Source organism: Mus caroli, unplaced genomic scaffold, assembly GCF_978045245.1.
Source record: "Mus caroli unplaced genomic scaffold, Mus_caroli_1 scaffold_6, whole genome shotgun sequence".
In the NCBI taxonomy this organism is placed as follows: domain Eukaryota; kingdom Metazoa; phylum Chordata; class Mammalia; order Rodentia; family Muridae; genus Mus; species Mus caroli.
In genome coordinates, this window is record NW_028227261.1 from 45,802,141 (window position 1) to 45,826,300 (window position 24,160).

Below are 24,160 nucleotides of genomic sequence, written 5' to 3' on the forward strand. Positions count from 1 at the left end.
TCCTCTGACTTCCATGTGCGTGGTTGTTGTGTGTATAGGCTCATACACATTCACACATAAATAATAAATAAATAAATGTAAGTGAATAAAATGAAAAAAAGCTAAGCCAAAGTTGAGTTATTTTGGTTTTTTATAAGGGCCATTATGAAGTTATAACCTTCAATTTAATATTTAATTATGTTCAATTTTTACCTTTCAAAATTCTATTATTTAAAATATTTCAATGAATAGTTGATCCTTTAAAAATATACCAAAAAATAGAGCTTGGACTGGGGCAGAAAATCAAAGAATGAAAACCATGGATGGAATTTCAAAAGTCATCCTTGATCAAATGATTCTCAAGTTCTAGGAATCTGATACAAAAGAAAATGTGTAGATCTAATCAATTCACTAAATAACTCTCAACCTACAGTTTAGAAAACCCCCTAAGTTACTCTGGTATACACTAAAGTTTGAGATTTATTGATTTTGATCAGGTTTTAGCACTATCAACTTTTACAACCTGATAATTCATTGTGAGGTAAGGTGCTATCCCATGCTTTAAAGATATTTATCAGTATCTTTGGCCTCTATACCCTAAGTGCCAGTAATACATCTTTAAATACTGCTTAAAGTCTCTATCACAGAGAAAGGAGCTTCAGGTGGGGAAGTACCTCCATGAGATTCAGCTATGGGGCATTTTCTTGGTTGGTGATCAAGGGGAGAGAGTCCCTGTGTGGTACTATCCCTGGGCTGGTAGTCTTGGGTTCTATAAAAAAGCAAGCTGAGCAAGTCAGGAGAAGCAAGCCAGTAAGAAACATCCCTCCATGGCCTCTGCATCAGCTCCTGCTTCCTGACCCACTTGAGTTCCAGTTCTGACTTCCTTTGGTGAACAGCAGTATGGAGGTGTAAGCTGAATAAAACCTTTCCTCCCCAACTTGCTTCTTGGTCATGATATTTGTGCAGAAACCCTGACTAAGACAGTCCCCCCTTGGGGACAAAAATCACTACTAATCTAGATCAGCAAACTTTACTATGAAGCACCTTCAAAATATGTCAGATTCTATAAGCAATATTATCAACTCTGCTCTTCCATTGAGCACAAACGTGGCCAGAGACACATAAAAATGAATGACTGTGTGTACCAATAGGACTGTATCTTCAGAACGAGATGGTAGTTTGGTCCTCGGGCTATAGTTTGCTGACTCCTAATCTAGACTACCTGAATTGTAACCTGTGTTGTGTGAATCAACTACCTCAACTACTGATGCCAAGTAATTGTCCAGACTCAGATGTCGGACTTGATCTAGTCTACTTTTCTTTTAACATAGATGAGTCTAACAGAACTCCATTAAAGGTTAACTGTTCTATTCCGAGAATAATCAAAATACCAGCTCTAGCTGGTCTACCTAAGTGCACCTGCCACACCCAGCATGGCCATGGTGGGGACAGAATGGCATGGTTCCTGATCCTGAGACAAGGACAGCAGGCATGGGCCTCCACAGGTGTCAATGACTGCTGTGGGCATATGGCTTATTTGTATAATAATGTACACCTTTTATGTCCCTCCTTCAAGAAAGGTCCCCCCACCCCTGTTAACATTAATGACTCTTTGATAATCAGAGACAGCACAAACCCTGGAGGTGAAGATGTGGCTAATGTCTCAGCAAAATGGTAAACACTGGGACCTTCAGAACAGCCCATAAGGCTGTGGGGGAAAAAAATTCTGCAAAATGAGTTCAAAGATTTTAATTCCTCAAAAAATAAGGATACAATATGATTTAGATGAGGGGTTTCCCAAATCTAAAGAAACAAAAGCAGCTGCATTGTGAGCCAACTTGTCAGAAAGATGTTAAGGAAGGAGATGAGATTTAGGGAGTGGTGATCAAAGGAGATCCCACCCAGCTAAGTTTTTGTTGTTGTTTACGCTTACAAAGGCAGACAAAGATTCCTGAGTTCAGGGTCAGCCTGGAACAGAGCAAGGTTAGGCCCAGGGTAGAAATGGTCATTTCAGGAAGGGGTCCCACACAGCTAGCTTACCTGCTGTGCTTAGCAGAGGCAGGCAGATCTCTCAATTCTTCTTCAATGTTAAAAGAAAATATATGCTTGCTGTCTCCTAAGAATCAGGGGGCTGGGTTCATAAGATGTTGATTCACAGGATAATCAGAGGGAAACCTGGAGTAAATAACTGGATTGGTATGTAAAATAATAACCTGCAAGAGATGAGCTATCCAGAGAATTTTTTTAGAAGAGCAAGAGAAAGCTAGGGAGGGAAGGAGGGAGAGAGGGAGGGAAGAGGAGGGGGGAGGGGAAGAGAGGGGGAGAGGGGGAGGGAGGGAGGGAGGGAGGGAGAGAGAGAGAGAGAGAGAGAGAGAGAGAGAGAGAGAGAGAGAGAGAGAGAGAGAGAGAGAGTGAGTGCAAGCTAGCTAGCTAGCTAGCTGTCTGGAGATCTCCAGAAAAAGCAGAAGAGAGAAAAACCAGGCTGGAAAGCTGTCTCAAGTTGAACATATCCCACATGTTTGGACCCACAATTTCGCTGCTCCCAGACACCCCTTCCTAGGAACCCCTCTCCAAGCTGAGGCTGGTCCTTGGCATACACCTTCTGACAACTTGATCCTATAGAGGTATAGCCATATTACTACCTGAACAACATCCAAATATTTGATTGTAAAGCTACTAAAATCTACAAAGAAAAGTATTGGCTTTATTAAAAAGCAATAACAATGATTTTCTTTAGAGGGGCTTCACTTGTCTTATGGATAAACTTTATGAGAAAATAATTCTAGGAATAGGCCCCTTTGTCCATGGGCCCATTGAGTAATAATTACAGGAACAGCCAAGGAAAAGAGGCTGACTACACACAAAATCAGTCATCTCATATCCTTAGTTACTGAATTCTACTCCTGCTGTGGTGACCTTTTGATGAGCATTTACATGGGACACAAGTATCTTCACACCCATTGTCTAGTCAAAGAAATCTATCCACATTTTTCCCTAATGTCTCTCTCACCAATTTTCCAATCATGTCCTTTCCAAACCATTAGCTAAACCATTAATCCACCAATCAGTCAACAATTATGCCATCTGATCCTCTCTCCTTCCAAGCAGAATGTACAACCATGTACCGCCTAAAGTTCTGGCCAGTGGGAAATTTACCTTCACCGGCATCTTTCAGGGCTGTCCAAGCAAGCAGTTTTAATGCTGTAGCTAGTGGTACCTGTGGAGCATGCCCTTAAATTTTGGTTGGATTAACTTCTCATTCTTGATGCAAATATATGTTACCAACAAATTCAAAGCAGTTGCTACCTCCTGCTCACTTTGTCTAATCAGCATAATGCCATCAATATAGTGAGCCAGTGAGACATTCTCTACAAGAGATAGTCAAGATCATTTTGGACTAAGTTATTATGATATAGGGCTGGAGAGTTAATATGTCCTTGAGGTAAAACTGTAAAGCCCTGCCAGCTGAAAGCAAATGATTTCTGGGATTCTTATGGACAGATTTTCTAGATTTTTCTATTTTCTAGATCAATAACTGCATACCATGTACCAAAAAAAATGTGTTAAATATAAAAATAAAGACATCTGGTACAGCAGCTTCAGTGAGAGTCATTACTTGATTAACTTTGAAATAGTCAGCTGTCATTCTCCATGATCCAGATTCTGCACAGACCAAATACCAGAGTTACAGATAGATATTGTATTAACCACCACTCCTGTATCTGTCAAGTCCTTGATGGTAGCACTAAATTCTGTAATTTCTCCAAGGCTGCAACAGTGAGTTTAGGTTCCTTTGTAGCATGGTAGAGGCAATTCCAATGACTTCCATTGGGCCTTTCCAACCATAAAAGCCCTCATTCCATGAGTCAGGGAACCAATATGTGAATTCTGCCAATTTCTAAGTATATCTACTCCAATTATACATTCTAGAACTGGGGAAATAAACATAGGATGATTTGGGGACACACTGGATCTTCTGTAAGTCCAACTAAAAACAAACCACTAATTCCCCTGACATCCCAAAGTCCCTACTTTAAACTGGAGGACTACAAATACTTTTTGGAGTCTCCAGGAACCCATATCAATTCAGAACCAGTACAATAGACCCCAGAAAGTCTCGGTATTTCCTCTTTCCCAGTATACAGATGCCCTTGTAAAAAGCTGTGGTACCTCTTAGGTCAAGACAGAAGTGCTAATGAAACTCTTTTAGCAAGGTACATTCTTAGGGTGATCTTGCCTTATTTCATTCAAGGGATGCTGGATCTGCTGACTAAAGTCTGGAAAATGGTTCACAAACCAAAGTTCTCAATCACCACAATCCAATGTAACCTTTCATGTGTACCAGAAATTTTCTTCCCATACAATTCAAACATAAACACAGGTTTCTTATCTATCTCATTCCTAGAAACACCATGACTGGCTAGCCAGTACCAAAGAGCCATACAAAGCATGCCACCCCAAAAATCACTTTGCCTGGACTGCCCATTACAAGCCAGACCTGAAGTGGGAACTTAAGGGTTCTTTGGAAAGTCAGTTGTGTTCGATAGTGTTTTGCTAAGGGAAACATATGAAGGATCATTTCCTGAAGCAGACATAAAGTGAAAGCATGTTCTGCTAAGGCAAACATGTGAAAGGACAGGTGATGAAGGATTCTTTGCTAAGGACACACATGTATTGGCTCACCTTACATTGTATAGTTGAGCTGTGTTTATCCGGACTCCATATAGAGAAACTCACCAAAACACTTCTGGTTTTTGCAGTTTCTTTTTGCTTCTGCAGACACAGGCTGACTGGCAGTGATGTCAGGTAAGACAAACACACTGTGCTGAGGCAAGACACTTGCTGAGGCAAGGCCCATGGAGGACACGTGATGTTTAGAGAGAGTATAAAAGGACTCAACACACAGTGATGGAGGCTGAGCAAGGCTTGCTTATAGAGCTGACTGTGCAAAGCTTGTTGGTCTCAAGTCTTCACTGATCTGAGCTTCGCTGAAAGGCACAGACAAGAACTTTTCCTGGCATTCCTTCCTGGTCCCTCCTGCTGACTCATGCCAAGGCTAAGGCCTGGCTGTCTCTGCTAGGTAGTACCACTGCTCCTGAATCATGTTTGCTATCCTAACTCTACCAAACCAAACTGCTGGTACATCCGTGAAATGTTTTCTAGTAGGTTGAGCTGCCACTGCTAACCTATAAACTGAACTACTGATTTCCAGACAACACAGACCAGAGTTGCTCCAAAGACCCTTTCTAAACAGGTCCAATTCCCCTGTATCCTTTCTTTTCCACTACTTCTGGTGGGTGAAGAGCTACACAGGAGGTTAAAGCATTTAAGAACCATCATTAAAAAGGTTTTGAAAAAATTAAAGTTACACAGACCATTATAGACATGGCTTTGCCTGTGCTGCCTATTAACACAACTACACTCATCTTTGACTAGTAGTCAGTGTTGGCCCTGGCCCCTAACACTGTATATCCCAACTAAACCCATCACATTTAATTCATGCAACTGAGCAGCAGCATCTCCAAACCTAAAACCTGGAACAAGAAGAAGAGTGACTACAAAGCTCTTCAGATGTGTTGGTGTCCCTTTTATCATTTTGTATCTCATCGTATTATTGATGGGTGCGGCTTCTGTGCCTTCCATGTGGGGAGATTATTATACAATATAGCTTAGCTACTCTAGCATTGCAATTTCTGTGAACCTTAAAATCCAGTCATCAACACTAAGCCATGAGATACTAGACATCTCCAGCTTCTTCTCAGTAGGCCATTGTATGGCAAATGCTTCAGCCAACCAAACTTTTAACACTTCTTTTTTGACTGTGCCAAGTTCCATATTAAACCTCGAATATCCACACAGTGAGCCCATATAATGAACTCAGCCTGATCCAATTTTATGTTCCTCCCACCATTATCCCAGACTCTTAAAATCCATTTCCACACACACTCCCCAGGCTTCTGCTTGAATCAATTAGCAAAGTCATTAAACAGTATTGTGACTACATTCTGTTGTATTCTACAACCTCCTCCTGAACTGCACTACACTTTCTATCTCCCCTCTAGGAGCCTGCTTAGACTTAAATCTGGTTATAGGTCTAGAGCTAACTACTGATGGATGCAGAGGAACATCAGTATTATCTAGTCTGGAATCTCCTTCAGGGAAAGTCAGTGAGGGTTCCACAGACAAGAAAGAATTTTCTCAGGAATAAATTTCTTAGGGTTTCTATTGCAATTATACACCATAATCAAGAACTCATTACAAGAAAGAGGAGGCGGAGGAAGAGGAAGAGGAGGAGGAAGAAAGAGTAGCAGCAGCAGCCAGGGCCCAGTCACAATCAAATCAAATCAAAATGAAACTTCAAGCATGTAAAAAGGTCAGTGCTTGACATCTAGGATTCACCTTAGTGATCCCTGACTCCTGTTAATCCATCCAATCTGATTGTCCAGAAACCTTATGGGATCCTCGTTTTACTATATAGAATTATTGAAACAGTAATGCATCAGGGGATACTAGATAAGATCTTGAAGATACAGATCAACATTTCTAACTATGGAACTAAAGAACTCCTAAGGAGTTCTTTCTCAAAGTGAGACACCTATTAGATCACAGGAATCCTGACTTACACTAGAAAGAAATTTCAGAGGCCAGTGGGATGACTTAGCCGATAAAGACACTTACCACCAAGCCTGACAACCTAAGTTAGATCTCTGGAACCCACATGGTAGAAGGGGAGAACCATCTCCTGCAAGTTATCCTCTGGCCTCTGTGGCATGCATATAACAACATATATAGTGTGTCAGTGAGTAAGTGTGTGTTGTGTGTGTGAGAGAGCGGGGTAGGAAGAGAGAGGGAGAGGGAAGGAGACAGAGACAGAGAGAGAAAAAGAGAAAATATGGTGGGGGGGACTTATTAAATAAAGAGGGGATTTATTAGGTAAAATATTACACAAGGGTTAGTGCAGGCACAAGGATAGTCTCTAGTAAGAATAAGTTACATCTTGAAGTCATCCACAGTAAATTCTTTAGGTCTACATGCCATAACCAGTCTCAAAAATTCTCCTGTTACTGCATCAAGAAACCAAACTCAGTCAAAAGATAAACAATGTACTAATACACTTTTATTTACAAAATATAGTTTGACATCCTCTAGCTCAGTCAAACAACAAGCATCAACCTTGCCATGCTCAGTAAGTAACTAGAGACTATGTTCATTCCATGGTTTTGAACCACTTGTGGTTGCAAGGCTGGAAATTTAGAGAAAAGTATCCATTTCCCCACCCGCTCTCTCCTTCCCTCCCTCCCTTCCTCCCTTCCTGTGCTTGCTCTGAGATGGAATCTTACTGTGTGGCCTGGCAGGTCTGTCTGTGCTCAAGTGTTCAAGTAACTGGTTCTATATCAGCTACATGAGGAGCTGGAACAACAGGCATGTGCCACCAAACCCAATTAGTCCAATTCTCTAGAAATTTTTTTTCATTTGGAGAAATTTCTGAATGGCAAGTCTGCTTTCCTCGAAAACTAACAAGTCTCTGACAAACTGAGTAGAAACAAATTATTTTACATGTATGTGGCTGAACAAATTTTTGTCTAAACCAACTCACAACACTTGGACAAGTCAGCTCTTTTTCATGGAGTCTCAATTTCCACAAAAGTTAAGGTTATAGGCTTTAAATATAGGCTCTGAGGTGATTTTGCAGTCTTTGAAGTCAATTTTTTTAACAAGTATGTACTTTAAAAAATGCCAAAACTGGGGGCCTGTAATATTGCTCACCAGGTAAAGGTGCTTGCTAGCAAGCTTGTGGACCCGGTTCAATCCCTGGGACCTACATGGTGAAAGCAGGTAAGTGACTCCTACAAATGTGTCCTCTGACCTCCACACGTTTACTACTATGACAGTGTGTGCACATGCAGACTCACTCAAGACACACATACAAATGTAAAAGTGGTCAAAATAAAAATAACAGATTTTGAACGCTTTCTATTTCAAACACCAATTCTAATAGCTTTACATGTGTTAATTCATTTTTCATATTGGAAAACTGGGGTAGATATAAAAAATAACTGGTCAAAAACCACAAGATGAATGAATGGTAGCAGTGATTTAAATTTAAGTAGTTTGAGCCTCAAAGTCATAACTACATAGGCTAACTACAAACTATTAAATTGTATTCTCTGTGGAAAAAATGTCTTTTCTCAACAATCTACAATCTGAATACTAAAACAGTATGATCAGATCTGTCCCTCAAGTAAGGACAGAGAGAAGCAAATGACAAAGGTTAATTAGACTACCTCATACAGTATTCAATCTTGTACTCAAGGTAACCCCCTCAGCCCTGAAGTGTGTTCCCTGTATACTTAGCTTAATCCCTAGTCTACATCATCACAAAGAATAACATCCTTTTCTGCAGAAGCTATCTGTGTCAAACTGAAAAAAAAAAAAAAAAGGACCAAAATACCAGTTAGAAAGGCCAAGTGTTATAAAGGAATGGCAACAATATACGTGTGACTAGCCAGAGAAAGGTATCATTGAAGACTGGGTTTAAAATATGCAAGCAAAATGCATTTAAATGTATGAGTCCCAAATGAGAAAAGTTACAAAGCGAAAGAGTTGTTCTGTAAGAAATATAGCATCAGAATAAATGCAAATTTGACAGAAAGAAAATAATCTAAATCTATAACCAAAGCAACTAAGTTCAGAAAATATTTTTAGCAACTAAGTTCAGAAAATACTCTCTAGGCAGAGACTTGGCTCCGGGAACGTCGGAAACAACCTATCACTACTGTTTTTCCCACTTGAGTAATGATCATTATCTCTCTCACTAGCAGAAGAAAACGTAAATAGAAAACCAATTTTTGAGACGATTTTTTTGTTCCCAAATACATAAAAACTAACACTATTTTTTTCCAAAAGAAAAGTTGTAAATTTTTTCTTAATGGAAAAACAAACTATCATGACATTAATCAAAAAGCTAAAAGACCTGGAAGCCTCAAATACTAGTGCACACATTTAATGTCTACAGACAGAGGCAGGAAGATCTCTGTAAGCTTAAGGCCAACCTGATCAACAAAGCAAGTTCCAGGAATCCACATGGAAAAACCCAGTGAAAGACATGGAGGTTGTTTGTTTCAACTTAATAAGATGCAACTAATATTAGAATTGACAATGGCTGTAATTGTTAACTATTTTCCCATCTGTAAGCAGACTAAACAGGGCAAAGTTTGTTTGATAAAATGATTAATAAAATGACATAATAGTAAGAAGAAAATAACGAAGAATTTTTAAATTGCTACAAGTGTTATGGATGGGTCTGGTGCTATTTGTATGTTGATGATAATTCCACTCTCCCAGGAGGGGCTGCAGACAAGGAGTGAGTCATACTCAAGTGACTTCTTGTGAACCAATCCCCTAATGAATAAAGGAGCCAATCACTGGATAAGTGGGCGGGACTTCCAGGTTGGAGGAGGAAGAGTAAGCAGGAGAGAGTTAGGTCCTTTTGGATGGGGATAGCATGAAGACAAGTAAGTTCTCCTACTGCGAAGATGTGTCTTACAAAGGCCGTAGGGGATTTGAAGCACAGGGTTGATGCGGTAACGACCTACCAGTGGGAACCCTGCAAGCTGTGTGGAGAGATTGTGGAGTTCTGAGTCAGAGTCTCCACAAGATAGAAACGGGTCAGCCACTGCCCGCCAGTGCATGGCCCAGCAGGCTGCAGGAGCAGCAGAGAGTTGCCAGCGCGAGTGCGGGAATGTGCTGGTTCGATTTTAATATTTCCTGCAACATAGAAGAGCATGGTGGTTCACCCTTGTCATCTTAGCACTTGAAAGACTACAGTAGGAGAACTTACATGAATTTAAGATCAGTATGAGCTACAGAGTTCCAAACCATCCTGGACTAGATGTGAATAGCCTTTTTTGTTGTTGAAAAAACAAAAACAAACAAACAAACAAAAACAGCACTTGGGAGGTAGAGGTGAGCAGATCTTTGTGAGTTCCAAGATAGCCAGAGCTATAGAGTGAGACCCTGCCAAGGGGAGGTGTGGAGGAGACATAAAAGAGTAAGATTTAACATTTCATCTCATTGCACCTCTTTGTTATTAAAAACACTGGGGGAAATGTTATTTTGGTTATTTTTTTTTAACTCAGGTTATTTCTGCACACACTCTTTTGGCTCTAGGCAGCCAGAACGGCATAAATACTACTCTACTGCTATATTAACTATAACATATGATGCAAACAGGGTAATTTTTTTTCCTTTTTTTTTTCCCCCCCTTTTTAAGACAGAGCTCTTCTATGTAGCCCTGGCTATCCTAGAACTTACTCTGTAGCCCAAGCTGGTGTCAAACTCATCCACCTGCCTCTACCTCCCACATGCAGGGATTAATGTCATGCATCACCACTGCCTGGCTCAGGTTGAACATTTTTTTATAAAATATTCCAAATTCTACATTCACTAAACAGAACTAAATTTAAAAGTAACTAATTTAACTAGGTATGGTGACCCACATTTACAATCCCAGCACTATGGAGACTGAGACACAATGACCTTGAGTTTGACTCTAGCTTCAGCTATACAGGGAGACCAGCCCTGCAAGATGCTAGTATTCCTCCATTCAAATCATTTCAGTGGTACACTTGCTAAGGAAAACAAGATGGTAGGTCCTCAAAAAGACTAAAACTTTATTTTCAATTTGGGATTATCATGATGATCCAGCAATTTTACCCTTAGGTATAAACCCAAATATACTGAAGAAGTAAAGGACTCTAGCAGTATTTTAAATTACTGTTCATTGCAGCATTATTCATGATAGCCACAAGATATGAGCATCCTTAAGTATCACAGAAGATGAATGAGTAAGCAAAATACGGCACTTCCAAATATGGAAGAACACTAGATGTTAAAAGGAATAAAATTCTGACACATGCCTCATCTCAGGATGAACCCTGAGTTCATATACATTAAGTGAAACAAACCAGTCACACAGAACAAATAGGTAAGATTCCTGTAAAGTAAAGTACCTAGAAGAGTCAAAGTCATATAAACAGAACAGAAGGTTACTTGTCAGGAGACAGAAAGAGGGAGAAATGAGGACATATTATTTAATGCACCCAGAATTACAGTTTTACAGGATGAAAAGAGCAGTGGAGATGAATGACAGTGCTGATGTTTGCACAGAGCGATGACTACTTAGCATCACTGGAGTACGCACTTGAAAAGTGGCTAATAGGGGAAATTCTGTTACATATTTTCCATGATTAAACTTTTTAGTTGAAAGGACTGGGAGTTCTGTTCTGCTTGTTTCACTGCTAGGGATCAAAGCAGGTCCCTCACCCATGCTAACTAAGCACTCTGGAGGGGGTGTGAATTCGAAGTCAATTTGTTTGGTAGTAAGTTCACCCATCCACATCCCCATCCTCTCCCATTAAGTATGACCTATAATCTTCCCACTACTTATTTAGACATTATACTTATAACCTGGCCATCTAGCCATCTAGCCAAAGATCAAACTCTTATTTTTTTTTTCCTAAATGCAAATGGAGGAGTTTCAGAAAGGTTTTTTTCACTGACCTTGTTAGAAATAATTGCTTTCTTATGTTATATAATCGGATAAATAAATGCAAATACTAGAAAATAAAATATTCAAATGCATGTAAAGGTTTTAACTGAGTTGGGGGGATTTTGTCCTTCCTTCCTTCCTTTCTTTCTTTCTTTGTTCATTTGTTTTTCTCGTCTTTGGTTTTTTGTTTCTTGTTTTTCAAGGATTTCTCCCTGGCTGTCCTAGAACCTGCTCTGCCTGGAACTCATAGAGATCAACCTACAGAGACCTTCCAGAACTGGAATTAAAGCTGTGCTCCACCGTCTGGCTTACTGAGGGGGTTTTCCCCCCCAAATCTTCAATAAATATTACATATCTTAATGACTTCATAATATCCTACCAGTACCTTTAAAATTTTTCAGTTAGCACACAAAACACAATGGGTTTCGTTTTGACAATTTCACAAATAGTCAAGTGTTGTACTTTTGCCCATATTGTCTCCTCAAAAACCATTTGTCCCTCCTTCTCTCCTCTCACTAGTGGTCCCTTTCCACCACACAAATAATCCTCCTTTCTTGTCATAGTATGTGTGTGAATATAAACAAACATATCTGCCTATAGATTCTGTATATTAAGCAGGCAATATTTGTGTTTCTGGGTCTGTCTTATTTTGTCCAACATAAATATCCGCAAATGAGCTAACCTCAATTTTTTTTTTTTTTTTTTTTTGAGACAGGGTTTCTCTATGTAGACCAAGCTGCTCTTGAACTCAAGAGAGCCCCCTGCCTCTGGCTCCCTCCCAAGTGCTGGGATTAAAAGTATATATCACAGCCGGGCGTGGTGGCACACGCCTTTAATCCCAGCACTCGGGAGGCAGAGGCAGGTGGAATTCTGAGTTTGAGGCCAGCCTGGTCTACAGAGTGAGTTCTAGGACAGCCAGTACTACACAGTGAAACCCTGTCTTGAAAAACCTAAAAAAAAGTGTATATCACCACATTCAGTCTCATTCTGTTTTAATTCATTCTTTTTAAAGGAAAATAGAGTTCCATTATCTGCACTACATTGTCCTTACTAGTGAGGGTCTAGCCTGGCTCCTTACTAGTGAAGGTCTAGCCTGGCTCCTTACTAGTGAAGGTCTAGCCTGGCTCCATAGTTTGGCTATTGTAAACACTAAAACTAAACAAGCACGTGTAAGAATTCTTAAAATTTAATTCAAAATTGTGCATTTTTGCAAGGTGATGGTGGTGCACACCTTTAGTCCCAGCACTCAGAAGGCAGAGGCAGGCCATCTCTGTGAGTTCAGAGACAGCGTAGTCTACAGATTAAATCCCAGGACAGCCAGGGGTACACAAGAGAAACCCAGTCTTGTAGGAGACTGGTCTGGTTCTGCTTGTATTCAAATGCTAAATTCTGTGCCCCAAGATCTGGTTGTTCCAAGACTAGCAGATCCCTTGTCCTCCAAGTTAACCCATGGTTAGTAAAGATGCCTACAGGCTAGGCTGGGCAGAAGAGAAGGGGTGGAGCAAAGGTTTCTAGGTGTAGGAGGGTCTCAAGACAGGGACCACGAGGAGAGAGGAGGAAGGAGGAGGAAGAGGGTGTGGTAGGTGAGCACATGATCCTAAGGTTGGCCTGCTGGAGTAGGAGCAGCCCAGGCTGAATACGGCAAGTGAGATCTCGGGGTTATAGATAGCAAAGGAGGCAAAATAGCATAGAGGGTTGATATCTGTCCAGCGCTGGTGCTTTTATTATAAAGTTTATTATAAATATAAAGGTTTATTATAGTATTTATTATAAAGATTTTGTGTCTTCTATTTGGGAGCTAAATGATCTAAGGGGGGGTGCAGAAACCTCCCTTATAACATTTACAACACTGTCTCAAAAACAAATTGTGTCCTTTCTAAGAGCATGCTAAGCTCTCATATCATTACTAATTTCTCACAAGCACATAAAATAAACATAATTTTACTACATTCATTTTTGGGAAGGTACTCAACTAAACAAGTAATACCTAAGAATCTACATGTCATGTCTTATGTTTGTGTGTATGTGTATATGTGCATACATGCATTTTTGTGTGTATGAATGTGATACTACATATCAAACCCAGGGCCTTACATATGCTAAACTAGACAGTGCTTTACCACTGAGCTACATTTCCCACAGCTGCATGCCAGGACTTGTGGTATAATCTTTACAATAAGTTTCTTGATTTTCTTATAATACACAGTTGCTTATTTTTAAATTAATACCAAAAAAAAAAAAAAACTACAATAAAGATTACAATTTTTTTTTTTTTTTTTTTTGGTTTTTTGAGGCAGGGTTTCTCTGTGTAGCCCTGGCTGTCCTGGAACTCACATTGTAGACCAGGCTGGCCTCGAACTCAGAAATCTGCCTGCCTCTGCCTCCCAAGTTCTGGGATTAAAGGCATGTACCACTATGCCAGGCACAATGATCAATTTTTAAAAAAAGACACAAACAAAATGATGTGGTGTTTTAATTGGTGAGAGGATCACAGGTTCCTAAACACAAAAAAGATTAATGTGTTTAAAGTACAGAGGCACAGTCTTCTAAATGTCTTTTTTAGTATATGAAGGCTGTTCACACCAAATTCGATTAGAAATTTTTTTTTTTTTTTTTTTTTGGTTTTTCGAGACAGGGTTTCTCTGTGTAGCCTTGGCTGTCCTGGAACTCACTCTGTAGACCAGGCTGGCCTCGAACTCAGAAATCCGCCTGCCTCTGCCTCCCGAGTGCTGGGATTAAAGGCGTGCGCCACCACGCCCGGCTAGAAAATTTTTTCCACTTATAAACAGTGTGCACAATATGTCACTGGCCTATAAGACCACTCCAATACCATTCTAATAGGAGAAATCTTTGGCTGGAAATGTAGACCAGTGGTAGAGCTTTTGCCTAACATGCACAAAGCTCTGGGTTCAATCTCCAGCTACTGCAAAAGGAAGACATTTTCAACGGGGAAAGAAAGACTGGAGAAAAAAATGTTATTGGAATTTAATAATGTGATTAAAAATAATCATTTTGATTTCCAAACCAAAGTCTTGATGTACCTCAAAAATATTACTCTGCCTCTGGGCACAAGTCCTTTAGCTAATATTAATAGTGACCCATGTGTTGTGGGATACACTTCTATAATCCCAACACTGAAGCAACAATTAAGACTGGCCTGAGCTATATATATCTTGAAACTATGCCTCAAAAAAAAAACAAGCATAGTGACTGACAGAAAGACAGAGATCAACTACAAGTTGTTAGAGGTTTTTAAAAATTTACAAAATTAAAACGAAGTTATAATCACATTAGGACTAGGATAAATTACACCATTTGTTGCTGTCCTTCTCATCAAAACACAAACTGGGTAAAAACTACATCTAAGAAATGGACATGGTGAATCACACCTGTAATCCCAGTACTGTGAGAAGCTGGGGTAGGAAGACTATATTAAATTAGATGCCACCCTGGGATGCACATAGGGAGACACTAAGATAAAGAACTCAGGCTATTCTAAAGCCTACAAAATGCCATGGCCAACTCTTCTTTTTAAAACCATCCTTTCTGAGTTTATATGTTGCAGTATAATCAAAAAGGATATATAAAAGAATATTCCTAGTGTGCCAGACAACTACTAGACAAGAAAGCAGAGCAAATGCTTGGAAAATGGTCATCAGAACACTAAGTAAAAATGTAGTACTACCTACAGAGACTGTGAAGTAAAGTCAGTGTGGGAGAAAATCTGCCTGTATTTGAAAAATATAATTCCAAACAATGTGTGTATGGCACTAAAATGTGTTTTTCAGTAAATATCAAGGGGCAAAGAAAATATTCACAGGGTAGTGGTTAATAACTGCAAGTCTTTCCAGATGCACACAGCTCTCCTTTCAAAGGGCCTCCCTAAGATACTTTACCATGCCAGGATTACTACAGGAGGGTTCGGTAAGGGAACGATCTTTACTTTGAATTAATTAATTGAAGGACGCCAAACAATTGAAGTCTGTAAGGGAAAGGAATCTGCAAATGTGGACGGGTTATTAAGTTTGTGAATTCACTGCAGAGATACATCCTGCCTCTCTGCCTCCTTATTTTCTGCTCTCCAGATTGCAATAAGGCCTCCAGCGTCTCAACTGCCTACCCTTCTTTGAAAAGGACCACAAAGCCCAACTAGTCTCATCACCTCCTCATCACTCTACCTTTTCACTCTCCACTTCATACAATACACCACACCCATAGCAACACATCACTGTCCCCTCATGGAATAACCCAAACACCCCACAATTAACCCACATTCTACACATGCCTCATAAGACTGAGAAGAGCCCACATACATAGCAACCCCCAAATCACTATATCCCCAAACGTAAAAATATCATTCAACACACAGAGAGAGAGAGAAAGAGAGAGAGCAAATGAAATACATGTTCCCCAAGGTTCACAATATACACACATCCTGAGCCACGTAGGGTAGAAAAGCCCACACTACAACCACTGCGGTGCTCAAACAAACGCAGGGAAGAGGCCACCGCGCTACCCCGAGGCGCCAAGTTGGAGGTGGGAAGCCAGCAGAGCCAGACACTTCACCTGAAAATCCGCAAGGATCATCTCCCGGTCCATGTTGGACGCCATGGCGGCCGCCGAGCTCCGCGGCTCCGGGAACGAAGCGCGCACCTGGGAGCGAGACGGCGCCTCCTGCGGCCGAAGCTGCGGCCGCCGCCGGGTGGCGAAGGGCTGGCGGGCGAGCCGGCGGGAGGGCCGGCGGACCGGCGGGAGGGGCAGCGCGGGAGACTAGGTGCTCATGCACTCGGTAACCTTCAGCCGCCCTGAGTCCGCCTGCGCCCCGCGGAGCCCTCGCCGCAGCTGCCGGGACGGGGAGGCTGGTCTCGATGCCGGGACGGTCCTTCCGTCGCCGCCTGGGAGGAGGACAGGTTGCGACAGCGCGCGCCCGGCTCCCTCCAGCCACGGCAAACCCGACGGGGGCGGGGAAAGCGAGAGAAGGAGCAGGCGGGCCAACGCCACAGCCGCCTCCGCCTCCTCCGCTTCCTCCCCGGCCGCCGCCTCCGCCCCTGGTTGGCCGGCGCCTGAGCTGTCGCACATTTTGCCTGTCATCGAGGTCGCAAAGCGGCGCTTTGCGGCTGTCACGTGACTGCCCTCCTGTCAAGCGCTTTGGCGCTCGGCTTGCGGGCGGGGTCGCCGGCCTGTGTGGCAGGGACGCCGTTGTGCGTCCCCCCCACCCCACCCCACCCCACCCCCGGAGCCTGAGGACCCGCAACAGGTTATTCCGGTTTGGGTTGAAGCCTAGGCCTGGAGGTGCGGCCTCCCCCTGGCCGAGGCCGGACTGTGATTCGGCGCCTCACGTGCTTAGTCATACGCAAAGCACCGCCAGCCTCAGCCCAGCTCAGCCCAGCTCAGCACACTCCAAAACATAAACCGCCTGGCCAGCAGAATTCCTAACATTGTAGGTTTTCCTCTCACCAAAATACCTCCTCGTGGACGGCCTCTCACTCTCAACCTTATGGTAAAAAGCCGCTTTCACACTGTCACTCCCGACCTGGAGCCTCCTATTTCTGAGTCTGCAATCTCAGGCACAAACACTGAGGTATCCAGCAGACAATTATCTGTCTGTGGAACATAGAAACTCAGAGGGTGAGGCTTCAGACCTCAAAAGGATGCTGAACATTTTTAAGTTGATGTTTAAGGGAAAATATTTCTACTGCTATATCTACATTTTTAGAGCATTACATGTGGAAAACTTGAGTACACTATTTCATATATCTTATTTAAAATATTTTCATAAATAACGGTATGGTACACTACTCATAATTTCTGAAGATTTCAACTTATGGTCAGAAATTAGCAACCTTTGTACCTAAAACATCCAAAACCTATATGACAATTTGTAATTGCCATCTAGGCCAAGGAAGGGTGGCAACATATTCAATCTTCACACACACACAAAGTAGGAAGTTACAGACTTTTAAAGGACACATCCATGCCCTGGAAAGTATGTGAAGCTCTGGAAATGTTAAACAAAAATAGGAACTGATGAAATCACCATAAAGAATTCATGCCTAAGCTTTTTAAGCTAGGAGTGTATCCATTAAAAAAAAAAAATAGAAAGACTGAATCAAATATCCAATCCCTTGAATGCAAAGAAGTGTGCTATTTATGTTAAGATCTTGATTTGCTGGAGATGAAACTCAATAGTAGATAGAGCACTTGCCAGGCATGCACAAGGCTCTCGGTTAGATCCCTCAAACCGCCAGGTGGAAAAAATGGATTCCATGGTTCTCTTACTAAAAGGAATCTGGCATACAATTCTGTGATAACTTGTATGGTTTTTTTTATTTGATTTTATGAGTGTTTTGCCTATGTGTGCGTATATATGTACCATATGGTGCCTGGTGCCCATGGAGGCCAGCAAGGGATGTCTGAATCCCTGGAACTGGAGTTATGTATGGTTATAAGCCACCATGTGGGTACCGGAAATAGAACCCTGGTCCTCTTCAATAGCAAGAACTCTAAATCACTGAACCTCCCCAGTCCTATAAAGTGAACTTGTTTTAATGTGCAGAATCAGCTAAGTAAGAAATAGAAACCCCTGAGTCTGATGTGCTGATCCATGCCTTTCATTCTAGCACTAGGGGTGCCGAGGCAGGCAGGGCATAGAGAGTTCCAGGCCACACTGGGCTACATGGTGATACTGGTGTTTTGTTTTGTTTTGTTTTGTTTTAAAAGGTAATAACAACAACAACAAAACTTTGTAGTCTTTTTCCCTGCTGTGCTTAAAAGGAGAGATTCTGAAATTGTCATAAATAGGAATCATGAGGTGAAACCCAATGTCAGCAATATAAATGAAGCAATCCAATAACCCAGTTAGTATGGGCCCTCAGAACAAAGCAGGTGTTCAGCGTTATATATGGCCAGGTTAATGAAGCCCTGCAAAACTAACAAGTGATTACCTCAGAACTCATTCAAACACTATGCACATTCCTCTTTTCCTTCTCTCCATTTGAAAATTGAAATAATACAATACATGTAGTAAGATGGGAATAACGACCCCGATATTCAAACACATGAGGTTTCAGAATTATTTTCCCAAAAAATTAGCTGTCAAAACCTGGATGAATCATTCAACTATTACTAATTTCAACTCCTAACAAGATCATTTCAGGAGATAAATGAGAAACTTCAAATCTTTGTGTAAAATTAGCATAAATTCATAGCATTTCTGTGTTTGAGACCTAACTTTGCCCCTTTCCAACCTCTCTATGAATCTTTAATCTCTCACTCGAAACTAAGAAAACTTAGCAGTTTCGAACAGTGAGTGACGCACTGCATGGGAAAACTGCCCGTCGCCTTAGAGCTTCCTACTGTGCTAGCTGTTGCTCAGTATGCTTCCTCCTCCATGTTCTTCCAAGGCCTCCCCTTTCATTACGCTTAAGCTAACAAGAATGCCTGCCTCCCCCCACCCCCAACCATGGCCTTTAGTACTTTAACAAAACACAGTTCTGGCAAATTCTATGAATTTTTTTCTGTAATTGTTTAATAAACAAATGGTTTATCTCCTTCTACAGGTTGAAAGTTTCTTGATGGTTAAAAACCATTTCATCCAGTATTTCTTTTATATTCATCAGGGTAAGTCCATAACAAAAATCTTGGGTTCATACTAATAATTTGAATTTTTATTGTTATCTCTAGCCAGGCATGGTGGTACACACATTTAATCCTAGCATATGAGAAGCAGAGACATATGGAGCTCTGTGAGTTCAAGGCCTGCCTGGTCTACAAAATGAGTTCTAGGACAACCATTTCTGTTACATAGAGAAACCCTGTCTTGAAAAACTGAAGGGGGCTGGTGAGATGGCTCAGTGGGTAAGAGCACCCGACTCCTCTTCCAAAGGTCCGGAGTTCAAATCCCAGCAACCACATGGTGGCTCACAACCATCTGTAACGAGATCTGACTCTGTCTTCTGGAGTGTCTGAAGACAGCTACAGTGTACTTACATATAATAAATAAATAAATTTTAAAAAAAAGATTTTTGTCTAGGGTCATGAAATAAAGTGAAAGGAGTAGGACTCAAGTCAAGGTCAAAACTAGTGCTCTTCCCACTTTCCCTGGTGACTCCTTATAGTACCATCCTCCTTGCATCCAAGTTTATAAAGTAAATGAAAAGATCGTTTTTTACATATGGTCTAAGTATTATGGTTGAATAACCAGCATCCAGAATAAATATCTACTACAAAAAAAATTGAAGGGAAAATAATATGTTTTTCATTTTTCTAAAATTCAATTCTGAGAATATTTCACTGATGTGGCACAAATCAAGAGAACAGAAATTCTTTTTCCATAAGTACACTAAATAATTTTAATCTTTTATAGTCCACTAAAATAGACTGTGCCCTAATTTAAATACAATCTTTTAAATCTTCATGTAATTTCCTCTTTCTAAAACTGTTTTTTAAATGTCTGTATTTCATTTTTCAAGTATCAATAACTTATTTGTGCTGGTATTGGTATTTCTTTAATTGTGTGGACGTCAGTGTAGGTACAGAGAGAGGCCAGAGACACCAGATTCCCATGGAGCTGGGGTTAGAGGTGGTTGTGAGCAACCCTACACAGATCCTGAGAATCAAACTCAAGTCCTCTGCAAGAGAATTTGGGTTCTTAACCACTAAGCCATCTCTCCAGTCACTATTTAGCTAAATTTTCATTTGAAATTATTTTGGATTTATAAACTCCAATGACATGCATAGATCCTGATAATTTTGAAGAATCAAGAACTTTATAGGCCGGGCGTGGTGGCGCACGCCTTTAATCCCAGCACTCGGGAGGCAGAGGCAGGCGGATTTCTGAGTTCGAGGCCAGCCTGGTCTACAAAGTGAGCTCCAGGACAGCCGGGGCTACATAGAGAAACCCTGTCTCGAAAAACCAAAAAAAAAAAAAAAAAAAAAAAAAAAAAAAAAAAAGAACTTTATAAACTATGCCTCACCTCGGTGTTGCCTAATGTTTCCTCACATTTACACCCAGTTTGCACTAGGCATGGCAGCACATACCATTAATCCCAGAACTTGGGAAGATAGAGTTTTCAAGGAGAGACCTTACTTCAGGGCGGGGGGAAAAAAAAAGATTACACTGGGTTTGTGGATCTTGAGTAAATATATTTAAAGGTCCTTCTCATTATATGATATTGGGGTCTTCACATTATCAAATTACTTACTGTGGTATTAATTTTGATCCTCTGACTGAAAAAAAAACAAAGTTGTTTGTTGTTTTTATTTTTTATTTTTTTTTGTTTTTGTTGCTGTTTGTGGTTGTTGGGTTGGGTTGGGGTTTGTTGTTGCAGTTGTTGTAACTTCTCAGCTCCTCTTCTGCCTTGGTGATAATGGACTGAGCCTCTGAACCTGTAAGCCAGCCCCAATTAAATGTCCTTTTATAAGAGTTGCCTTGGTCATAGTGTCCTTCACAGAAATGGAACACCTTAGACAAGGACGATGAAACACGGAAGGTTTTCTTCTTCAGCTGCTTGTACTTACTCGCCAACCTGTCTAGTGGAGCCCACTTCCCAGGATTCCAGCTTATGCAGAAGACCAACACTAGACGCTTCAGCTTCTCATTCACAGCTGGTCATTGTTGAGTTAGTTGTACTGCAGCCTGTAAGTCATTCCAATAAGTTATCTTTGGGGGGGGGGTGAGGGGAGGGTGGGGGAGGGAGGGAGGAGAAAGGAAGGGAGTTCTGTAAGTTCTGTCACTCTAGAGAATCCAACTAATACACAGGGTTTCTCTGTATAGCCCTGACTGTCCTGGAACTCACTCTGTAGACCAGGCTGGCCTCAAACTGTCTACTTCTACCTCTTGAGTGCTAGGATTAAAGGCTTGCACCACCACTATCCAGCTGATAACCAAAGGTGTTTTTGTTGTTGTTGTTTGTTTTTAGTTTTTGGTTTTGTTTTTTCTTTTTTTTCTTTTTTGTTATTTGTTTTTTCCAGACAGGGTTTCTCTGTGTAGCCCTGGCTGTCCTGGAACTCACTTTGTAGACCAGGCTGGCCTCGAACTCAGAAATCCGCCTGTCTCTGCCTCCCAAGTGCTGTGATTAAAGGTGTGCGCCTGCCCGATAACCAAAGTTTTTAAATAATGTTTCTTTCTTAGTAGATAACTCATGAGACTAATATTACTACCAAGTTAAATTTCTGTTTTAGTAATCAAGCAAGTAGTTCATCCAATGACTTAAAGAGTCTGGTGGGTGATCCTAGACTCCAAGCCCAAGTTGTGAATTCAAGCTCTATACTTGTTGACTTTACATCATAATTTCAAATTTCCTTCATCAAAAGTGAGAATAATTATACTTACTTCATAAAATTTAAATAATATGTGTATTATATTTAATAGCTGCAAAGCACTGTAAGCATCACTAATTAATATCATAATTTAAGCTTTCCAGATGTTTACTAGTATTTTATTTTCTTACTTTTCAAAACAGGATTTTCTGAGGAGTTCTACAAATAACCTTTGAAACAGCCTGTTGGGTCACATAAATAAAATACCAAAGACACAAGTATAAGTAATTTTAAAAAGGCCCCCTAGGGGGCCACCTCTGTGATCTATAAATTCAAACAAGAGGAAGATTGTAAAACCAAGTTAAGAACATATAGTTACCTCACCCACATTCCTCAAAGCTAATCATGTAGGAACTCTTCATTGACTGGAGTCAACGTGGGGAAAACATAAAATAATTTGACTAAACCATACGCTTGCTTTAAGTCCTTTCAAATGATTATGAACTACTAAAGGTCCCTATGACTCTTGGTACTCAGTATGCAACTATTCAAGATGCCTTTTAAGCATCTGAGGGACATAGCGTAACTATGTTAAAAAAAACTTACTTTCACTATAATACAAGTATAACACGTTATAAAATAAAAACTTCTCAGCAGGGTGTAGTGGTGCATGTCTTTAGTCCCAGCACTTGGGAGGCTGAGGCAGATGCATCTCTTGTGAGTTCAAGTCCAGCCTGGTCTACAGAGTGAGTTCCAGGACAATAAATGCTTATCGAGGACAGATGCTCTTAAATCTACCTCAGTAAACTAGCTCTCACAAAATAAGAGATTTTTACATACCTAAAACTCCAGAACTATCAAAAAAAAAAAAAAAAAAAAAAAGTCCCGTTGGGCGTGGTGGTGCACCACCCACATAAGACAGTTGACAATGTATCCGGGGATCCAATGCCCTCTTCTGGCCTTTTGGAGTGTACACACACACACACACACACACGTTTTTAAATTTATTTTTTACTTTATTATTATTATTATTAGTAGTAGTAGTAGTATCATTTTTTCAAGACAGGGCTTCTTGGTATAGCCATGGCTGTCCTGGAACTGCTCTGTAGACCTCAGTAGGCCTCAAATTCACAGAAGTCCACCTGTCTCTGCCTCCCAAGTGCTGGGATTAAAGGTGGGTACCACTACCACCTGGCCAAATACATTTTTATTTATTTATTTATTATATAAGTACACTAGAAGAGGGCATCTGATCCCATTACAGATAGTTGTGAGCCACCATGTGGTTGCTGGGATTTGAACTCAGGACCTTCGGAAAAGCAGTCAGTGTTCTTAACCACTGAGCCATCTCTCCAGTCCCACCAAATATGGTTTTTTTTTAATGAATCTTAAAAGTTAGTGTTTGAACAAAAGCAACTGAAATTATAAGAATAGAATTTTATTGAACAGCTTTTAGTCCTCTTTTTGTGTGTGTGTGTGTGTGTGTGTGTGTATTTTGAGACAGGCCTTCTCTCCGTAGCTCTGGCTGTCCTGGAGCTATATCTGTAGACCAGGCTGGCTTTGAACTCACAAAGATTCATCTGCTCTGACCTCCCAGGTGTTAGAATGAAAGGCATGCACCACCACACCCAGCTGCTTTTATTCTTTAAGATTTATTTATTTATTATTAGCTGTCTTCAGACACTCCAGAAGAGGGCATCAGAGTTCGTTGTGCCACTGTGTGGTTGCTGGGATTTGAACTCAGAACCTGCGGAAGAGCAGTCAGCGTTCTTAACCACAGAGCCATCTTGCCAGCCGCTGCTTTTACTCTTATTTGCAGGTTCTATATTTTTAAGTTTTACTTGTGGGTGATGGGACATTAAAATCTTCAGTGCTTAGGGTTCCCCCAACCCCTTTTAAAAAATATTTATGTATATGAGTACACTATTGCTCTCTTCAGACATACCAGAAGGGGGCATCGGATCCCATTACAGCCACCATGAGGTTGCTGAGAATTGAACTTAGGACCTCTGGAAGAGCAGTCAACACTCTTAACAACTGAGCCATCTCTCTAGCCCCTCCCCAAAGGTCTTAATACAACAAGGTAGAGTGGGGAATACTTGTAAGCCTGCCTGGGGTACATAAGGAGCAGTAGGCTAGCCTGGGCAACAGCACCCTAAACATTGTGTTTTCTTTACTCAGTAATTCAGCAAAGATATTTTATTTGATGAAAGTCATAACACATGTATATCCATTTTTATACAGAATGCCCACAATTTTATTTTTCTTCATTACCATATTTTCTCCAAGCAAGACACCATTAATTTCCAGAAAGCAATGTTTGTAAATTTGTATTAGTGCTAGTTATCACTTTAACAGTGCCAATGTCCT

The 24,160-nt window shown here is 40.9% G+C and overlaps 1 protein-coding gene across 1 annotated transcript in view; it reads right to left on the bottom strand.

The window, feature by feature from the left end:
* Positions 1 to 16,571, bottom strand: part of Faf1 (Fas associated factor 1) — a 298,892-nt gene extending 282,321 nt beyond the window's left edge. Inside the window, exon 1 of the mRNA XM_021160394.2 lies at positions 16,097 to 16,571. Coding sequence (XP_021016053.1) covers positions 16,097 to 16,141 — 45 coding nt within the window. The 5' untranslated portion in view covers positions 16,142 to 16,571. The remainder of the gene's footprint in view (positions 1 to 16,096) is intronic.
* Positions 16,572 to 24,160: the final 7,589 nt, after the last annotated feature.